This window comes from Seriola dumerili, unplaced genomic scaffold (assembly GCF_002260705.1).
Source record: "Seriola dumerili isolate Sdu_G_001 unplaced genomic scaffold, Sdu_1.0 BDQW01000017.1, whole genome shotgun sequence".
NCBI classification, from domain to species: domain Eukaryota; kingdom Metazoa; phylum Chordata; class Actinopteri; order Carangiformes; family Carangidae; genus Seriola; species Seriola dumerili.
In genome coordinates this window covers 15417528-15436403 of record NW_019174272.1, presented here as the reverse complement: position 1 = coordinate 15436403, position 18876 = coordinate 15417528, and the positions used below count along the sequence as shown (strand labels likewise).

Here is an 18876-nt window from a genome sequence, read left to right as displayed (position 1 = left end):
TTTCAAATGTTCACGGGCAAACCTCAGTCTGGCTTTGATGTGCCGCTCTTTGAGTAAAGGTGTTCTTCTTGGACGATGGCCATGAAGTCCACCACGATGGAGAGCCCTCACTACTGTGCTCCTTGAAACATCAACTCCAGAAGAGGCCAGGTCAGCAACAATCATCTTGGCAGATGACCGGGGATTCTTGCTGACATCTTTGACAATTTTCCTCTCCAGAGTTTTTGGAATCTTGTACTTACGACCACGCCCAGGTTTATTTCTTACATAATTTGTCTCCTTGTACTTGGCAATGATGCAACGTACAGCGGTTCTAGACACTGTGAAATGCTTGGAAATGGCAGTGTAGCCTTCCCCCTTATCATGAGCCTCCACTATCTTCTTTCTGATCTCAAGACTGATTTCCTTTGGCATTGGCATGGTGAGTAAAAGTAGTCCCTCTCAATAATGTGTTCAAGTGCCCTGTTCCTTGGAGTCCTTTTATGCTGATTGAATGTTCAGGTGTTGTTAGGAAGCCAATTGACTGCACAGGTGTGGTTTGGAAGCTGATTGGTTAATTAGGTGTGTTTTTGAAGGCAAGAATTCATGGAGGGAAATATTACTGACCTCCTCATCATGGGGGCTAATATTTTTGACATCCCGATTATTCTCTATATTTGATATAAAGCAAGCCTAAAATGTTTTTTTATATTACAAAATGTACCAAAAGCTACTAAAAAGCACTGGTGAATGTTTGATTATATTGAGTTTTATCAATGCTGCAAACATTGGGAAGAATTTTAGGAAAATGTTCCATAATTCCTGGGGGGCTAATAATTTTGGTCACAACTGTAGTTATTGAAAGGAAAAAGAGTTACGCTAACCCAGCTTTTAAGAGAGCGAGGAGAGAGCTGTGTTGTCGCATTATTATATTTTTTTCTTGGTGTGGCGGCAAAGATTTTGGCGTGGCAGGCCGCCATGCAGAAATGTTACCAGCAGAAGCACTATTGTTGTCCAAAGTGTTTGCAGACTGTCCACTCTCCATATTTTTGCATCTTCCCTCCCTCTGGCTGCCCGATAGTGGGTACGCTTGGTTTCCTGCTCCAGTCCAGCTTGTGAAGGTGGATTGAGTTTGTCATCTTCCGGTTCAGGATTGGACTCTTGCACAAAACGATAAGGCAACTGAAGGAACTGAAGCCGCCACAACCATTTGTTTACAGAAGACATGCAGAACGTGTCGTTGGGAAGAGACCTGAGCTGTAACAGAGCGTTTCAGACAGAGGGTGAATAAAGTACACTATAAAATGTACAGAAGAAGAAAAATAATGTATTTTCAGAACATTAAAGCATGTAAATCTATTTTAGTTGACACCAAGAATGAAATGAAGGACACTAAAATGGCCATAATAGGTCCTCTTTAATATCAATGAATACTAAAATGAATTGGTCATTTTCATATTCAGGCTTTTAGTGATTAGTTACAATGTCTCTGAAACTAAATGCAGACCATTATTAACTAAAATGAGCACATTTGTCTATGTAATACAAGCGTAATATAAATGGAGTCAGCTAGCAGGACCATCATATCAGCTTGTGGCACGAATGATGTTAAGATTTAATTCTATTCTCTCTAGATGTTTTTGCCTCTCGAGAGATCCCAGCACAATGTGTAAGGGATTTCCTATAACAGAATGGTCCATAGTGCCCAACAAAAGGGCCCATTGTATATTTGGGATTCAAGCAACTGGTGTTAGTGTACAGCCCCAACGAGTCCATGTCCCAGAGGAGGAGCTGAATCTTCCTCTACTGGCATCCTAAAACACCAATTGGATTGTCAAGGCTAAGCAGCTGCTCTTTGAAAATGTGGTCATAAATAGAGTGGGCTACATCCTGTGGAGTATCAGCCACTGTCAGCCACAAGTGTGATAGTCAGTGACCAGTATGGCAGTGTATGTTGTATCACTCAGCAGATCTGCAGAACACTCCATTTCCTGCACTCCAAAAATGTTTCAGCCTCATCTTTCTATCTAGTGCCTGTTCTCCGAGTGCATTCATCCAGTCCTCCAAGGATGGCCTGGTGATGTGTTGGTAAGCGGGGCATTCATGCAGAAACATAGTCAGTAACTGGTTTATCATTATCAAATGCTGTGCTGGGAACATCAGAGTCCCAGTTCTCTGTGTGTCTGAGAGAGAGGCTGTGAGCTGAATTATCCATCCTCCATGAGCTTTTCTCTCATGTGCCACAGAATCTAGTCAGGTTTTCTGTGGTGAGCATGATCAAATCAGAAAAGTCACAGTAAGTGCAATGACCTACATAGACGAGGTTGTGTTGTGAACAGGAAGTTGAGACTAGATGGGACCGATCATAGGAGAGACTAGAGCATGTAGACACTGTAGCATGACCTCCACTGACTGAGCCCAGGCTGGAGAACAGTTTGGGGGGATCTTCACCAACTCCCATGAGGCATTGAACCATTTATCTTTTTGAATGCTGTTTTAAACTGCCATTTCCATTTAAAAACACCACAGAACTAAGTGTTTTCTGTTAGAAGTTTGTTTTTGGTATGGTAGGAAAGCCTTTTGAAACTCTCACATTTAGAAAAAATCATATTGCAATTTTTGCATCTCATTTTCACTGGAAAAAAATATAAAAAAGATGAAGTGATTTTTGGTGGGGCTTTTACCAAACAAACATGTTCCCTTACATCTGTAGAATGTGGTTTGTAAAGGTATTACATTTATAATGGTATGTTGTCACACATTTTACCTTTTACTGCACTTGGCCATATTGCGATTTCAGTAATATTTAGATTAATTGTGCAGCCCTAAATACAACAACAATAACAACATAACAACAATACCTGCAGCGGTGGGAGGACATTATTGATAGTGACCTTTGTCTGTGTTCTTCATTCAGCCTCGCTCAGCAAACTGTACATGCACACTTCAATATTCCTTTATTTATTGCAAAACACATCGTCATCGAAATATTGAACAGTGTCATCACACATATTTTTTTGTCATGTCTGTGTCATATTCATATAAAGTCCAGAGATTGAAACTGTAGGCTAGTGAAACGAGTCAGTTATATATATTGTTGCTGGTATCATATCAGTATGACTGATGTTTCCCATGTTTCCCTGTCTATTTTTTGCTGGAAGCTGCTCATCACGAGTGAAAAACAAGCATGATGCCATATCTCTAGATCACACAAAACAGCAGCAAAATTTCACAATATATATCGTTTATTGTGATATAGCCTAAAAATAGTTCCATATTACATATAGGCAGTATCGCCCAGGCTTACTTCCCACTTGTTGAATGCAGCCAAATTTATTAGTAGGGCGATTAAACATGTCAGTCAGTTAGCTGTGTATAAGCCGGCAGCAGGGTGGACCTCCTCCCGAGCTTTTGTTGTCCCTCAGAAAGAGCTCAGGGCTGGGGCTGACATGATGGAGTAACAGGTCAGGTCTGAGAGTGCTACAGCAGCCAGATAAGAGCTGTGATTCTAGCTATAATGTTGCATCATAGTCTGCAAAGTATGAAAACATGAACTGATAGTGTTTAAATTATCCAAAAGGAATATGTGTTTTTTCATACATTGTTAGCTGTAATGGAAAAATTGTAATTAAAATTGTACTTTTCCACCAAAATTAGAAGGATATAAATGCATTTTTTAAACGCGGGTTAACACGCTAATAAAAGCCAATTGACCACTTTTCCGCTGCCAGTCAAGTTTGCCTTTCTGTTCGGACACAGGACACAAAACTGCAAGGAGTGATGTTGTCACATGCATGTACAGAGTACAGACAGTGAAGGAAGAGTGAGCAGTTAGCTGTCGTGCGAACTCTGTCACATCTCATCCCCGGGTTGGGGCTCCTGTAAAAGTGTCAGAGCCTCCGTGTGAGACACTTTGATTTTGTCTTTCATCCTAGAGCACAGCGTAGCTGCTGTGTTTTAGTTTGAAATGTTTTAGTTTGAATTAGTAAAATTAGGCTGATTTCAATCCGAGTTGTTTGTGTAGCTCAAAACAAACTAAAGTTTTAGGCACTTAATTATTAATATAAGTTTATTGTCACAACCCAGCTCATGGCTGGACAAAAGGAGGGAAGACTACAGATGATTTACACAACTAAAAAGGAAATTAACCTAAAGACAAACAAAATACAACAAAACCTAATGGGGGGGAAAGCCAGGGGGTGAGAGACAGAGAAACTGGCTGTAGTGCAGCCAGACCAGTGCCTCATGTACAAACGTTGTATACGCACATCTTTCACGCTCATGGTTGGATGTGTCAAGAGTGAAATGAACGTGAGAATTTTTGTTCTTCCATGCCATTTTCGTGTCTGGCGTACACATGTTTCTAATGGTTTTAGTCATTTGGCGACACTTAGAGGCAATGCAGTGAAACTACTAACATTAGAAAATTATTTACAAGTCTGTCGGACCACATGTTAAAATAATTACTCATCAAAGCCATCGGAAACCATAACACATCCACGTGTATACAACTAAATAAGTGGACCTAAAAGCATATGCAAAACTGATGCAATATATGGCCTAATAAAAATGGCAGCTTTGGACTTAGAGGAAATAGCTAATGGCAAAAGTATAATATACGGTATTTAGAGACCACGCAGATTTTTTGGGCCGGTGATGATGACTTGTCAGCTGTTTAAGATTTCCTACAGCAATCCTCTTGGAACTGTGCTTAGTTGGATCCTGCTTTGGAGAGGGACATTGTGATGAGTTAGGTATTGTCTGTTCCCTTAGTGCTGACCACACTGTGGCGAAAGGGGCATTTCAGAGAGAACAAGCAGAGCAGTCAGGACTGTGCCAGTCATCCTTGAGCGGCACCATGTCAGCTGTATGGGACAGAATCATTTGTATGTCATCCAGGTATACAAAGTTTCCATACAATGTGGTTTACCAGGATAATATTACAGTGCAATTTGGGAAATAGCTGCCAGAGCCACTTTCCCTGATTTAATAGGAATGATCAACTGCACGCACACAATTTTCTGTCATCCCAGCATCTAACAATCATAATATTACTCTTGTTCGCATTATATTTTACGTCAAAATTTAGACCATACTGTGAACATACCCTCAATAACTGTTGAAGACCAGCACTACATGGACTGAAAATCACCAAATCATCTGCATAGAAGCATCAATAAAACACATAAAAATTGTGTTATTATGCATTTTGTATTTATCCACAATCTCCTTTAAAGCAAAAACACACGAGTTCCATGTTTAAACTCAGACTGGTTATCGGTAGTCAGGATATACTATTCCAGCCTATTTAGTAGGATTCTCTCCAGCACTTTAGATAGAATGCTGGCTAGGGCTACAGGCCTGTAGTTCTCTGAACTGTTTAATTTACCAGCTTTATCTATAACCACAGGCACAAGTATAACAGATAGAATTGAGTCAGGTAGGTTACCTTGGATTAATAACCCAGAAAAATATATTGCAAGCAAGGGATAAAGCCTATAACATGCAAGTTTAAAGTGTTCAGCAGTTATATTATCCATACCGCATACCCTTTGATGTTTTAACTTAATGACTGCATCGTGGACTTCTTGTGGAGTAACAGCTACCTCCTCTTTATCATCTATATTGCCCACTTTAAATTCAATATAGTTGAACAGTTCATAATATTTTTTCTGCCACAACTGGGAAATTTCATCTGAGACACTTTTATCAATATTCGATGGTAGGGATGTTGTTCATAACTCTTTCTTCTTTCCCGAAGTCATTAAGACTATTATTTTGCAACTTTCTCGCAATTGAGTCAGATCTCATTGTATTCTCATTCTTTTTAATGAATTGAAGTGCATATTTAAAATTTGCTATTGCCCGCATGAGTCCATATTTATTTCTACCTGACTCAACCCATGCTTTAAAAGCTCTTCTAGCCTCAGCATGGACTTCTTTCACAGAGTCATTCCAACCGCGCTTAGAATTGTACAGATTAGTCTTATGTTTATATAGAGGCCTGCTAGAGATAAGTAAAGACTCCACAGTAAAGTCACAGAGTATACATTTGTATAGTCTCATAGTCTTTTGCCTGTTTGCTGCATTGCATCTGAGTGTCTATTGAAAATGGTGCATACTGGATGTAAATAGTGTGTGAAATAAACAAAATATTACTGTAAATATTTTTACTCATTTCAATCAAGAGAACATGCATAAAGTTCAAGAAAAATAATTCTGGTGCAAGATATGTCAGGACCCCACCGCATTAACAACCTCTGCCACTCCCACTTTGTTTGTTTTCTGTTATTATTAATGCCAGAGGACAAAGTGCAGAATGAAACCTTTATTTCTGGACTCTACCTCTGAAAGCAGCACCATCTCCTTGTACTCGCTGAAGTGTCTCTTTTTGGCCGACTTACTGCTTGTTTTGCCATTTTTCCTGATTCTGAAGAGAGGGGTTGTCCAGGCATTTATACTCATTAGCATATTAAATTTGGGGTGGAGAGAATGTGGAGTGTGGTGTTCGTGCATGTGCGCTCGATTCCACAGTAATTGGGATGAACAAAGAAAATGTGCATGGAATCCTGCGTGTGCATGGTTTTATACATCAGAATTTTTTGTGCATGCGCATCTTTCCAGCTTTGTGTGTACGCCACATTTTAGTGTGAATTCTACGTAAGGCTTTGTATATGAGGCGCCAGGTGAGCTGAATCTCCTTGACAACTGGTCTCCACCCATCAGGCTCCTGCAATGAGAGGCCTGCTCAGAGAGGGTCATCACATTATCATAACTGACATAACTGGTAAACAGAAAAATAATAAAATAAAAGTTCATATTTATCTTCTGTTTCTAACTCAAAATACTCTATGTTGATGTTTCTTGAGCTCTTGGTGGCACCACAGAAGAAATGTAAGCAGATAAACAACAGAAAGGTGCTAGAAAATTGATTTCCCCACATGATGGTACTAATGAAACAGGATGACATCACCAAAACTCTCCTATGAATGTGTCACCTGTCTGTTGTTTATAAGAACTTAGTGGCAACCTGTGATGGAGCAGAACTCAGAGGCAACAGATGCTTCATTTCCTTAATTTTTTTGGAGAAGATGAACCAAATTACAGGTGTAAAAGCTGAAAAAATGTATTTAAATGAATAAATAAAATATATATATAATATAAATAAAAATAAATTAACATAACTTTCATCTTCTGTTTTTCTTTTTTACAGGAAGGTGGAGAGAAAGGCTAAGCACGATGAGATCCGCAGGAAGTATGGTATGTATGAACCTGGGTTTACATTATATCACCATATGTACTCCATTCAACCTCTGTAATGATGGTGTGACAGGCTGTGTACACATCTCTCACCATAATGTATGAACCTGCGTATATGAAGTCCACCACAGTGCTGGATGTCAACCACCTCCTCCTCTCTGCTCTCCTCATGTCTGCCCTTCCCTGTGCTAGCAATGCATTATTCAACAGTTAACAGCCGGTACTTTAGCAAAGCAATGCAGGTCACATGTTGGTTACACTAACTCCTGTCTGTTTAAATCAATCTGAGCATAATTTATCATACGCTGGTGCCACATATAAGACCCCTCCTGACTGTAAGCAGAACTTCACAAGTCATTGACACAGCAGACAAAGGTCTGTCTCTGAACAAACAACATGGCCTCATTCACCAACCATTCTTAAGAATTTTTTTCTTAAAACCCACTTATGCACTTTTGACGAAGATTCAGACATTCACCAATGTTTTCTTATTTGGGATTTGTTCTTAGGTAAGAACAGACTTTACGCACACTCAAGAGTACTCTTATGCACATTTGAGTGCTGACATGTTTGAACAAAATAAGTGGTTATTGCGTTTTCTTCGTTCTACAGTTATATAATATTATAGTCTAATATTAGGGTCTTTTAAAATAAATGAATGCTACATTAACATTGAACAACTCGTTTGCGTCTCACTTCCTGCAGCTGTATGTCCACTTCAGAACTAATAAAGTTCCTTTTGCATTTTGATTCCGGTGCTCCGTCTTTAGATTTTCATTTCGGCATTTCCGTTTATAATAGGTGTGTATTGCGTGGAATGTTCAGGGCTAGAGTGGATGACATCACGACTAAAGTGGGGATAAGCATTTAAACCCGTCTCAAAATTACCTGATTAACTCCTCACTGCCACAAATTTCCCTCTTCACACATAATTTTTTTATGATAACCTAGACAAATTGTCCTCATCCGACAATGTGTCTACCAAAGGCGGGAGACTTGCAAAATTTGAAACGTGAACCCCTGAGTAATGGGGGTACCATCCAACTGCCCCATAGACTGCAATACAAATTCATAAGTGGACTGTCTGAGACAAACTGAAAAAACCCTCGTTTCAGCTTGCTCTTGTTTCCACGTTTTTGACTCTGGCAACGCCAAAACCACATAAACGTTCTTAAGAGAGTCTTGTGGTGCTGACGGTGTGAAAAGTTTTCTGATATTATCTACTGTTTTCTATTAAATGGCAGTAGTTTGAGAGGTTCGCTGACCCATTTCTCAGATAGATTTATATGAGCTCTTTGTCTTCCAGCTGCACACAGCTGATGTAAATTGTTCATTTAACAGCCAGACTTACACACACACACACACACACACACACACACACACACACACAGATAGACTCACACACACTTCAAACACACACAAAACACACCACACACACACACACACACACACACACACACACACACACAAACACACTGAACAAACACATGTGTGCACACACTCACACAACCAGACTCACACACACAAAACCTCACAAAACGTGGTTTGGTCCTTAGGAATTTAATATTTCTGTAACGCCTTCAAATTTGGTGAAATGTTCACCTTGATACAAGTGATTTTTGGCGGACTACTCACAAAACATGATTTTGGAACTCTTCAAGGAAATCCCTTCAAATTTGGCATCAAACATTCCCCTGGACTTAATGATTAACTGCTTACATTTTAGGGGTCAAAGGTCAAACTTCCATGGTGTGGTTACCTCACAAGACACGGTTTTCTCCTTGTGAACATAATATCTCCATAACACCTTGACGGAATTTCTTCAAATTTGGTAAAATTTCAGTGACAAACTGATTAGATCTTGGTGGTCAAAGGTCAGGGTCATGGTGACCTCAGAATACACTTTTTAGCCATAAGTCAAGACTTCACACAGCAATTATGGCAAAATTTCACTCAAATGGTTTATATTTCATATGATTCTGGATAAAAAAGGATGTAATCTGAAACTAGTCTGAGTGGCGGAGGCATACAACCAGGATGTGGTAATTCTAATTTTCAGGTAGTTATTGTGACTCAACACAGACAGACAGAGTTAGTTGAAGCTCCATTTTAAATGTTACTTGTTGGCATTTCTTTTTTCTTTTTTTTTTTTACGATCAAACCTACTTATTGCTTTTTTCAGTTTACAGTTTTGTATGGTAACAAAAAGAATGAAATAAATTAAATAAATAAAAAGTAAATAGACAAAATTAAATAAGAACATAACATGCACATTCTTTAGTGTATGATACAGGCTATTAGACCTCCATATTGCATTTCATGTTAGTCCATCAAGCATAGACACTCATATGATTTCAAAAAGAGTGGGGTTGGGATACCTGAACATCAGTCATCCAGGCAATCACCTCTACTTATTGCTCTCGAATATGGGCCCCATACCTTCCTAAATACGTCAAGACTGTTATTAGCCCTGTGGATAAGCTGCTCTTGGGAAGCCATCTTAGCCAGTTCATCCCTCCATTCATTAAAACTGATACGCTCTTTTAATTTCCAATGCTTTGACACTATTCTGCTCCCTGTTATCAGGCCCAGTTTCACCTACAACTTTGATGACAATTTAACTTTCACTGGCAAAATGCCCAATATGCATAATGCTGGATTCACACTGAGATTTGTCTCCGATATGTTATTAATACAATGAAGTATTTCTAACCATAAGTGATGCACCATTTCACATTCATATAGCATGTGAGACAGTGTGCCCCTGCCTTTGTTGTATCCCCAACATGCATCATCATTCCTAAGCCCCAACTTTGATATTTTTGATGGGGTCCAATAATTTCTATTCACTATTTTAAAAAAAGATAATGTGTGTTTGCATGTCCCAGGCTATGGAGAACCAAGATTTTATCACCATGCTCCAAGCCACCCTGTGAATGGATGTTCCAAGATCTTTTTCCCAAATGTTCTTGACACCCTTGTAGTTTGGGGATTGGTCTTTTCTAAGCAGACTATAAAACCTAGATGTCCCTCCTCGAAGTTTCCAATTTAACCGCCACAACACCTGAATGCAAGCAACAGGGATAAGCTTTTTCTCTCTATCTACAGTCATAATACGACTCCTCAGTTGTTAATACCGTTTATTCCCTTGTGTTGCATTCATCTTCCAGCGTGAAGATGCGAGTTTCGGCCTCAGTAATTCTGCTACCAAGCTGCTGAACGGTTAGGTCTCAAGAGAATCGATGCCCTTTTTCATTCAACTTATATCCAACTTATTCCCTGCAGCACGGTTTTGATGCTAGCCAGTTGGCATTTCTTTTTTCACGCAGAGAGAGAGAGAGAGAGAGAGAGAGAGAGCTCATGCGCTTATCAGTATTTGTAGCACGTGTTGTCAATTTGATGTTTTCTGAATGTGATTGCGTTTTGTCTACTTGCATTTGTGAGGAAATCCATGGAGCCACTATGAGCTTCTGTATTTTCATTGTGTCTCCACTCTGTTTGCTCCTGTTTCCTGTGTGCAGGTCTGATCGGAGACGCGGACCACCCGTACAGCAAGTTTGAGAACGAGTGAAGTAGCTGTGCTTGAGCCGATCAACGGTCTTGAGCTGCTTTTCCTTCGTTTTTAGCTTGGAATGCTGCCCTTTTCTCACTTGAACCACAAACAAGACAAACGCCACAGAGTGCCGTCTCCGATCATTCAACTGAACAATCACCATTTCACACTTTTCAAATAACAAACCTCATTGAAGATTATTTTTGCTTTGTCATACCTGATGAGCAGACTGTTTTGGTCTGTTTTGTGTTAGGTGGATGCTGCAGCTTGTTTTTAAACTTTGTGCAAATTAATTTTGTGTTCTGAAATTTCATGACCTGAGCTCTCTCTTTTTAAATGTTGTAGTTTCATATCAGCTTTTGCACTTCGTATACTGTATTGATTTATGAAATAAACAGTAATGACTGTACAGCATACGTGTTCTGACACATGAATAAAAATCTGTTCTTTTAACACTGAGGTTTGCTTCATTTATGGATAAAACTGTTGCTCTTTCTGAGGAGCTTTGAAAAGTTTCACTGCAGACACTTTATATTATTGCTGCGTCCTCCAGCAGAAGCACTGTATAGGCCCATAATGACAGCAGCACCCAGAGGACACACAGAGTAGGACATACAGCACAGTTCAGAACGTTCTCTCCCATGACAGCCTCACCTGTCTTAGTGATGACTCAACAGCCTGTACAGCATCTGAACTCGGCTTTTATAGAAGTTTAGAAGTGTAGGTAGCAAGAAAATTCATTTTAACATATACATCTACTATTGCTACTAATGTAGAGTCAGCAGATCATTATAGTATTTGGTGCACTGGACTGATGGACATGGGGGGAGTTTGCAGCCCTTTGGGTGAGTGTTTATGAATTACTATTGCTATATATTGGGTGTAACTTATTCTCTACTTAAGCATTCAGTTTTTAATATTTAAATTTTTTGCTACTTCACACTTCAGGAGGCAGTTTTGTACTTACTTTTTACTAGATTTTGGATGCAAAGCTTTTGCAGTGTGGTTTTGCTACCACAATATTTGCCTCTGAAATACACTGCTTAAAAAAATGAAGGGAGCACTTGATAAACAAATTATTCAAGTTGAAAATCTTTACTGATGTACAGTGTATAATTTGTTGAGAACAAAATGACATGACAACAGTGAATGGAAACCAAATCATCAACCCACTGAGGGCTGGGTTCACAATTACACCATAAATCAATGAAAAAAATTTAAATTACAGGCTGATCTAACTTGTGTGAATTTCATCACGGCAACTCATAATGTTACTCAGTAGTGTGTATGGCCACTGTGTGCCTGTATGCACTCCTGACAATGTCTGGGCATGATGTTGATGAGTCGGTGGATGGTGTCCTGGGGGATCTCCTCCCAGACCAGGATCAGGGCAGCAGTGAGCTCCTGGACAGTCTGTGGCGGTACTTGGCGGCATCGGATGCACCGATACATAACGTCCCATAGGTGCTCAATTAGATTTAGGTCAGACGAACATGAGGCCCAGTCAATGGCATCAATGCCTTCGTCATCCAGAAGCTGCGTACACACTCTGGCCACATGAGGCTTGGCATTGTCCTGTACCAGGAGGAACTCAGGACCCACTGCACCAGTGTAAGGTCTGACAGTGGCTCTGAGGATTTCATCCTGGTACCTAACAGCAGTCAGGGTACCATTGGCTGTGACATGGAGGTCTGTGTGACCCTCCAAGGATATGCCTCCCCAGACCATCACTGACCCACTGCCAAACTGGTCATGCTGGATGATGTTACAGGCAGCATAATGTTCACCATGGCGTACCAGACTCTTTCACACCTGTCACATGTGCTCAGTGTGAACCTGCTCTCATCTGTGAAGAGAACTGGGTGCCAGTGGTGGACCTGCCAATTCTGGTGTTCTCAGGCGAATGCCAATCGAGCTGCACGGTGCTGGGCTGTGAGCACAGGTCCCACTAGAGGACGTCAGGCCCTCATGCCACCCTCATGGAGTTTGTTTCTGACAGTTTGGTCAGAAACATGCACACCAGTAGTCTGCTGGAGGTCATTTTGTAGGGCTCTGGCAGTGATCCTCCTGTTCCTCCTCACATAAAGGAGCAGGTACCGGTCCTGCTGCTGAGTTGATGCCCTTCTACGGCCCTGTCCAGCTCTCTTCGTGTAATGGCCGGTCTCCTGGTTTCTCCTCCATGCTCTTGAGACTGTGCTGGGAGACACAGCGAACCTTTTTGTAACTGCATGTATGGATGTGCCATCCTGGAGGAGCTGGACTACCTGTGATTGGGCTGCAGGCACCGCCTCATGCTACCAGTAGTGACAGGGACACTAGCAAAACGCAAAACTAGAGAAGAATCAGTCAGGAAGAATCAGGAGACATAAAAGTGTAGTGGAGTATAAAGCAGCATAAACTTGAGTAAAAGTACCCAAAAATGATACTTAACTCCTTTTCCTGAGCATACTGCTCTATGTGTAAAAATAATGGTAATTGCCCTTTTTTTCTTCAAATGTATATACTGTGACAGTGCTGCTGGTATTTTCACCTTGTATGGTAAAATTCCATCCTAAAAACATCTACTGTAGCTGGAACTACCACAGACGTAGATAGGAGGACTTTGGCAGGTATTAATGTCTGTAGGCAGATTTTTGTCAGTTTGATAGCATCACAGTTGTTCAAGATACAGTCACAAAACTTTAGAGGTGTAGTTCGAGATCATACTGAAGGCTGAGTTCAAAGATGAGTCTGGTCTGATCCATGAGTGCTGATGTAATAATGTAGTGAATACCACTGAGTGCTCATGGGTAGGAATGTCAACATGTTGATGGTTGTCACAGCTGCTGTGCTCCCCAGCTGGTCTCTATTTTTTTCCCCTTTGACCTAGTGGTGAAGTGATTCTTTCCTGTGACACAAACTGGACTTTATTATTTGGTGAAGGAGACAAGATACAGAAACGTATATAAAATGTTATTACACCAAAAAAAGGAAATGTTTTATGTTACATGCTTTTTTATGTAACATGGTCTGTGCAAGGACAAATATTAATTTTGTTTGCCAAACAGTGATTCACTGATAAAGATTTGTGTACTGTACTATAGTTCAGTTACACTTCAGTTAGAGCGAGAGAGAGCCTGTGCATATTCGAGAGAGAGGTCTCAAATTATGTAAAAACTCAAATAACAGAAATTCAAATAGACTTATTTAGGATTTAGAAGAATAGAGCTGTCACCACGATCACAGATACACTGTAGATCATATGTTAATCTATTGTATTTATCCAGATTTTACAGCTGTGGTCTCTGAGACCCAAATATCCAAAATCAGTTCAAGATCATCAAACGACTCTCATAAAATTGGTTAAAGTCATGAAGAAAAATCAAAGATAACAGTCTGACAGTGTTAATTATGTCTTTTAATCCCAACCAGAACATGAGGTTTAAAACTGACTGGCCCCTGCTATTGCAGGCCAGTGAAAAAGGTAAAAGACTAACTTGTCAAAATGTACCTCTACATCAACTAATCCTCCATTTTCTCACTGCTCATGACTGAGCACCAGTGAAACATTATATCATATGTGACATTTCATATTGGTAATGAAATGACAAGCTAACTCTGGAAATGACAGGGTACACTATAAGCTCATTAATGTTAGTTAAAAGTTAGAAACTAGTTAAGTTAGTGTCGGGCCTTAACATGTGGTTGACCTAGAGCAGGCCTGCTCCGGCCTACATGTAACCTCAGAAGCCTGACCTCAGAGCCTAAGTTCTAGCCTCAGGCCTGAACAAAGAAAAGGGCGCCAAAAACGGCCCCTCACAGACTCCATCTCCCAGCAGGCCTTGCAGTTCACACCTGAGTGTGAAATCTGGGGGAGTCCCAAACTCACGCTTCCCATTGGCGGAGATGCAGGGGACCCCGGCGACTCCGCCGTGACGTCACCGCATCTATAAAGGTCAGACGCACATACTGACCATCGCCTTTCCAATCTTAGCTGTAGCAGAGGTAGCCCGCTATCTCTCTGTGAACCAGTCTACTAACGGAGGTAACAACCCTGTGCACATTTTCCCCGCAGAGTTTGGAGATTCTCCCCTCGCTGGACGAGCTGAGATCCCCCCCCCCCCCCCCCCCCTTTTTCTTTTTGTTTGTTATTTCATTGTTGTGGTGTTTAACGGAACACCATGTGCGGATCCGACAGGAGGTCTCTGCCGACGCAGATCACGATCTCTCTTACCTGCAGAAGGAGGAAGCAAGTTCTTCACGGAGGCGCGGACAACTCGACGTTCGTTACCCTCTTATTAAGTCAACATCGCTGGTTTTCTTCACTGCCAACGAGAAATCCACCGCCGTAACCCTCACGAACGAGGACGGCACCGTCAGGACCACATCGGAGTAACCGTGTTGGATTCCACCGACGGACTGATACACACCCCATCGCTTGGAGGCGACCCAAGTAAGAGGTTTACGTCTGGGCAGAGACTGTAGTAATTGTGTAATAACTTAGCCGTGGATGCTAGTTTAACTTTGATTTGTTGTGTTAAAGTGTACTGTTTGTTATAATACGGATCGCCGTATCCGCGACCTGCTATAGTTGAGAGTGGTGAGGCTGCTGTGTGCGGCGTGCTGATAGTCACCGCTCTTGATAAACTGTGTGTCCCATTACGGGACTGCTGCATGCGCCACCACGGGTGTGGAGTGAATTGATCAGTCCCATAACCGATCAGACAACGGGCATACCGCTTCACGGCCGTACGCCCGCTCTCTGTGGACTGAATAACCATTCTTCCCATCCCGTGGTCGCCCGGCTCCGCCGTGAGTCGTGTGTTTTCTTTGCCGCACCTACATAAACACTGACATATAGGTTCATTGTTTTGTCACACATACGAACATATATACACATATTCGACGTCCCTCCACCGCCAGACACTGTGATGTCCACCTTGCTGGGGACAGGAGCCTCCACATTGGAGTATACAGGAAGCCCACACACACAGACCAATACCTTCTCTTTGACTCACATCATCCACTGGAGCACAAACTGGGTGTTATCAGAACCTTGCAACACAGGGCTGACAACATACCAACCTCCACTCGGGCCCAAGCAGAAGAACATAAACATCTAAAGGGAGCTCTGAAAACTTGTGGCTATCCGAGTTGGACTTTTGGCAAAACAACAACACGCTCCAGAAAGAATACCAACACGGAGGATGCTGAGAAAATGGAAGATAAACGCAGAAATATCGTCATTCCATATGTGTCTGGGGTCTCAGAGAAACTCAGGAGGATTTTTAACAAACATCAAATCCCTGTATGTTTCAAACCCAGTAACACGCTCAGGCAGAAACTGGTACATCCCAAAGACAAAACACCACACAATCAGAAAAGCAACCTGATATATGCGGTCAAATGCAGTGAGGAATGCAATGACCTATATATTGGGGAAACTAAACAACCTTTAAACAAACGTATGGCCCAACACAGAAGGGCAAACTCTTCAGGCCCTGTCTCAGCTGTCTACTCCCACCTAAAGGAAAAGGCACACTCCTTTGAAGACAGCAATGTCAAAATCTTGGACAGGGAGGACAGATGGTTTGAAAGGGGAGTCAAGGAAGCCATCTATGTAAAAGTGGAGAGGCCATCGCTAAACAGGGGAGGGGGTCTGCGACACCATCTATCCCCCATCTACAATGTCGCCCTTTCATCGGTACCCAGGAGAGTCAACTACATAACCTCAGACGACTCTCAACGATCGTCATCCACCAGGGGCTCACCTGACCCTAACGACTGTCGTTCACACGGGATAACAACAGGGTCACCTGACCCTAACGACGGTCGTCCACATGAGACCACAACAATGGTCAGGTGAAACCAGTACTTTCACAGGTACTTTGGTGGACCCACCCACAATACCTGGGTCCTTCTCCACTTTCTTGGTCAGACTAGTGCGGACTAGAGAGACCAATACATGATGAACTGATGAAGCCGCTTGGATAAGAGGCGAAACGTCTTCCACAGACAAATACAAGTCCAGTTGCCTTCGATTTAATTTGAGAGAGAGATAACTATGACCTGGACGAATGAGAACATTCACAGACAATATGAGAAATATATTGTAATATTTACAATTACAGGTGTAGCACCCCACCACTCTCACTGTCTAAGATGTAAAAATTACTTTGACTAGAATGATGAGGCGCTGCCTCTGTACTGGCTGACGAGTACGTGCTTACGCACAAGTCAGTGTTTCTGTCTGCCCCGGAAAAGCATCGTGTTCCGGCACAGCAGTATGTTCACGCTAAAGCGTATAACAAACGGGATGAGAGAGAGTGCTATTATTTTCATAGATCTGGACATCTCATTGCAAGCTGCCCCACTCTTAAAAGAAAAGAACAAAATGGTAATGGCTCGCCTCCTAAAGGCATTGGGTTGATTAAAACTGTAAGTAGCTCTAAGATTAATTCTGTCTCTTCGGATTGTATAGATCCATGTTTCAAGCCGGTCATTTTTGAGGGGTTGGTATCTCTTACAGGTGAGTCTTCTGATCAGTGTCCAGTGCGCATTTTGAGAGACACCGGTGGCTCTCAATCTGTGATCCTGGCTAGTGCCTTGCCATTTTCCGAAAATTCTTCATGTGGTTATAGCATTCCCATACAAGGTGTTGAAATGGGTTACATCCCACGGCCTGTGCACAAAATCCACATTAAGTCCAAATTGGTAAATGGCGTTTTCCCTGTAGCTGTATGTCCTGCCCTGCCCATAAAAGGGGTAGTTCTCCTTATGGGTAATGATATTGCTGGTGGCAAAGTCACGCCTGCGCTGAAAGTGTTGGTTTCCCCTCAGCGCTTGGTAATGTATAACTGTGAATCTGACTCAAGATTGTTCCCTTCTTGTGCTATAACTCGTGCTCAAGCTCGTAAACGTGACGAATTTACTCTCTCTGATACTGTGCTTATGTCCTCTTTGTCAGACGAGAGAGATGTGGAACCTATGACGGAGAAAGTTCGCGTACCTCCGCCTTCTAAAGCCGCTGAGCCCGTGCACTCTGCTCATCCGAGTGTGTCCTCGTCAGATGTTCTGACGCTGCCGGTGAACAGTGAACGCCTCACCGCTGCGCAGAAGGCTGACCCGAGTTTGAAACGTTGCTTTGAAAGTGTGGTAAGTGTGGACAAAGCAAGTGATGAAACAGTGGCCTATCTGATTAGTAAAGAAATCCTGGTGCGTAGATGGACCCCTGCTGCGACTGGTGCTGACTTTAGTGTCTATCAGATTGTTGTGCCTTTTGTGTATCGGGAACATGTGCTTTCAATTGCTCATGAAAGCAAATGGTCAGGTCATTTTGGGATAAACAAAACCCTACCAACTGATCTTAAAGCATTTCTTCTGGCCTGGATTAAAATCGGATGTTGCGAAATTCTGTCGCAGTTGCCACGTTTGCCAACTATTGGGTAAACCAAACCAAATCATTCCCCCTGCTCCACTCCATCCTATCCGTGCAATAGGTGAGCCCTTTGAGCGCATAATAATGGACTGTGTAGGCCCATTACCCCGCTCTAGAAATGGGAATCAATATTTACTCACCCTTATGTGAGTTGCCACTCGTTACCCTGAGGCAATTCCGCTGCGAAAAATCACGTCCAGTTCTGTAGTCAAAGCCCTGACAAAGTTCTTCTCCACATTTGGCCTCCCTCGAATCATTCAGACGGACCAAGGGACAAACTTTCAGTCGCAACTGTTCAAGCAAGTTCTTAAGACCTTGGATATAAAACACTGTGTGTCTAGTGCTTATCATCCTGAATCCCAGGGTGTGTTGGAAAGCTGGCATCAGACTTTAAAGTCTATGCTCCGAAAATATTCTCTAGAAACAGGTAAGAGTTGGGATGAAGGAATCCCGTTTGTAATATTTGCTGCCCGCGAGGCCGTCCAGGAATCTCTAGGATTCAGTCCCACCGAGCTTGTCTTCAGACACACTCTCCGCGGTCCCCTCAAATCCCTACATGAGAAGTTCCTCTCCTCTGACTCCTCTAGTGAGATAAACGTGCTTGATTTTGGGAGCAAATTTCGTGAACGTTTGCACCGTGCTAACGCCTTCGCTAAGGAAAATCTTT

At 42.0% G+C, this 18876-nt stretch overlaps 1 protein-coding gene across 1 annotated transcript in view; it reads left to right on the top strand.

The window, feature by feature from the left end:
* Window positions 1-11251, top strand: part of LOC111229349 (pituitary tumor-transforming gene 1 protein-interacting protein-like) — a 26085-nt gene extending 14834 nt beyond the window's left edge. The window contains exons 6-7 of the mRNA XM_022755643.1: window positions 7193-7239; window positions 10761-11251. Coding sequence (XP_022611364.1) covers window positions 7193-7239; window positions 10761-10810 — 97 coding nt within the window. The 3' untranslated portion in view covers window positions 10811-11251. The remainder of the gene's footprint in view (window positions 1-7192; window positions 7240-10760) is intronic.
* The last annotated feature ends 7625 nt before the right edge of the window (window positions 11252-18876 follow it).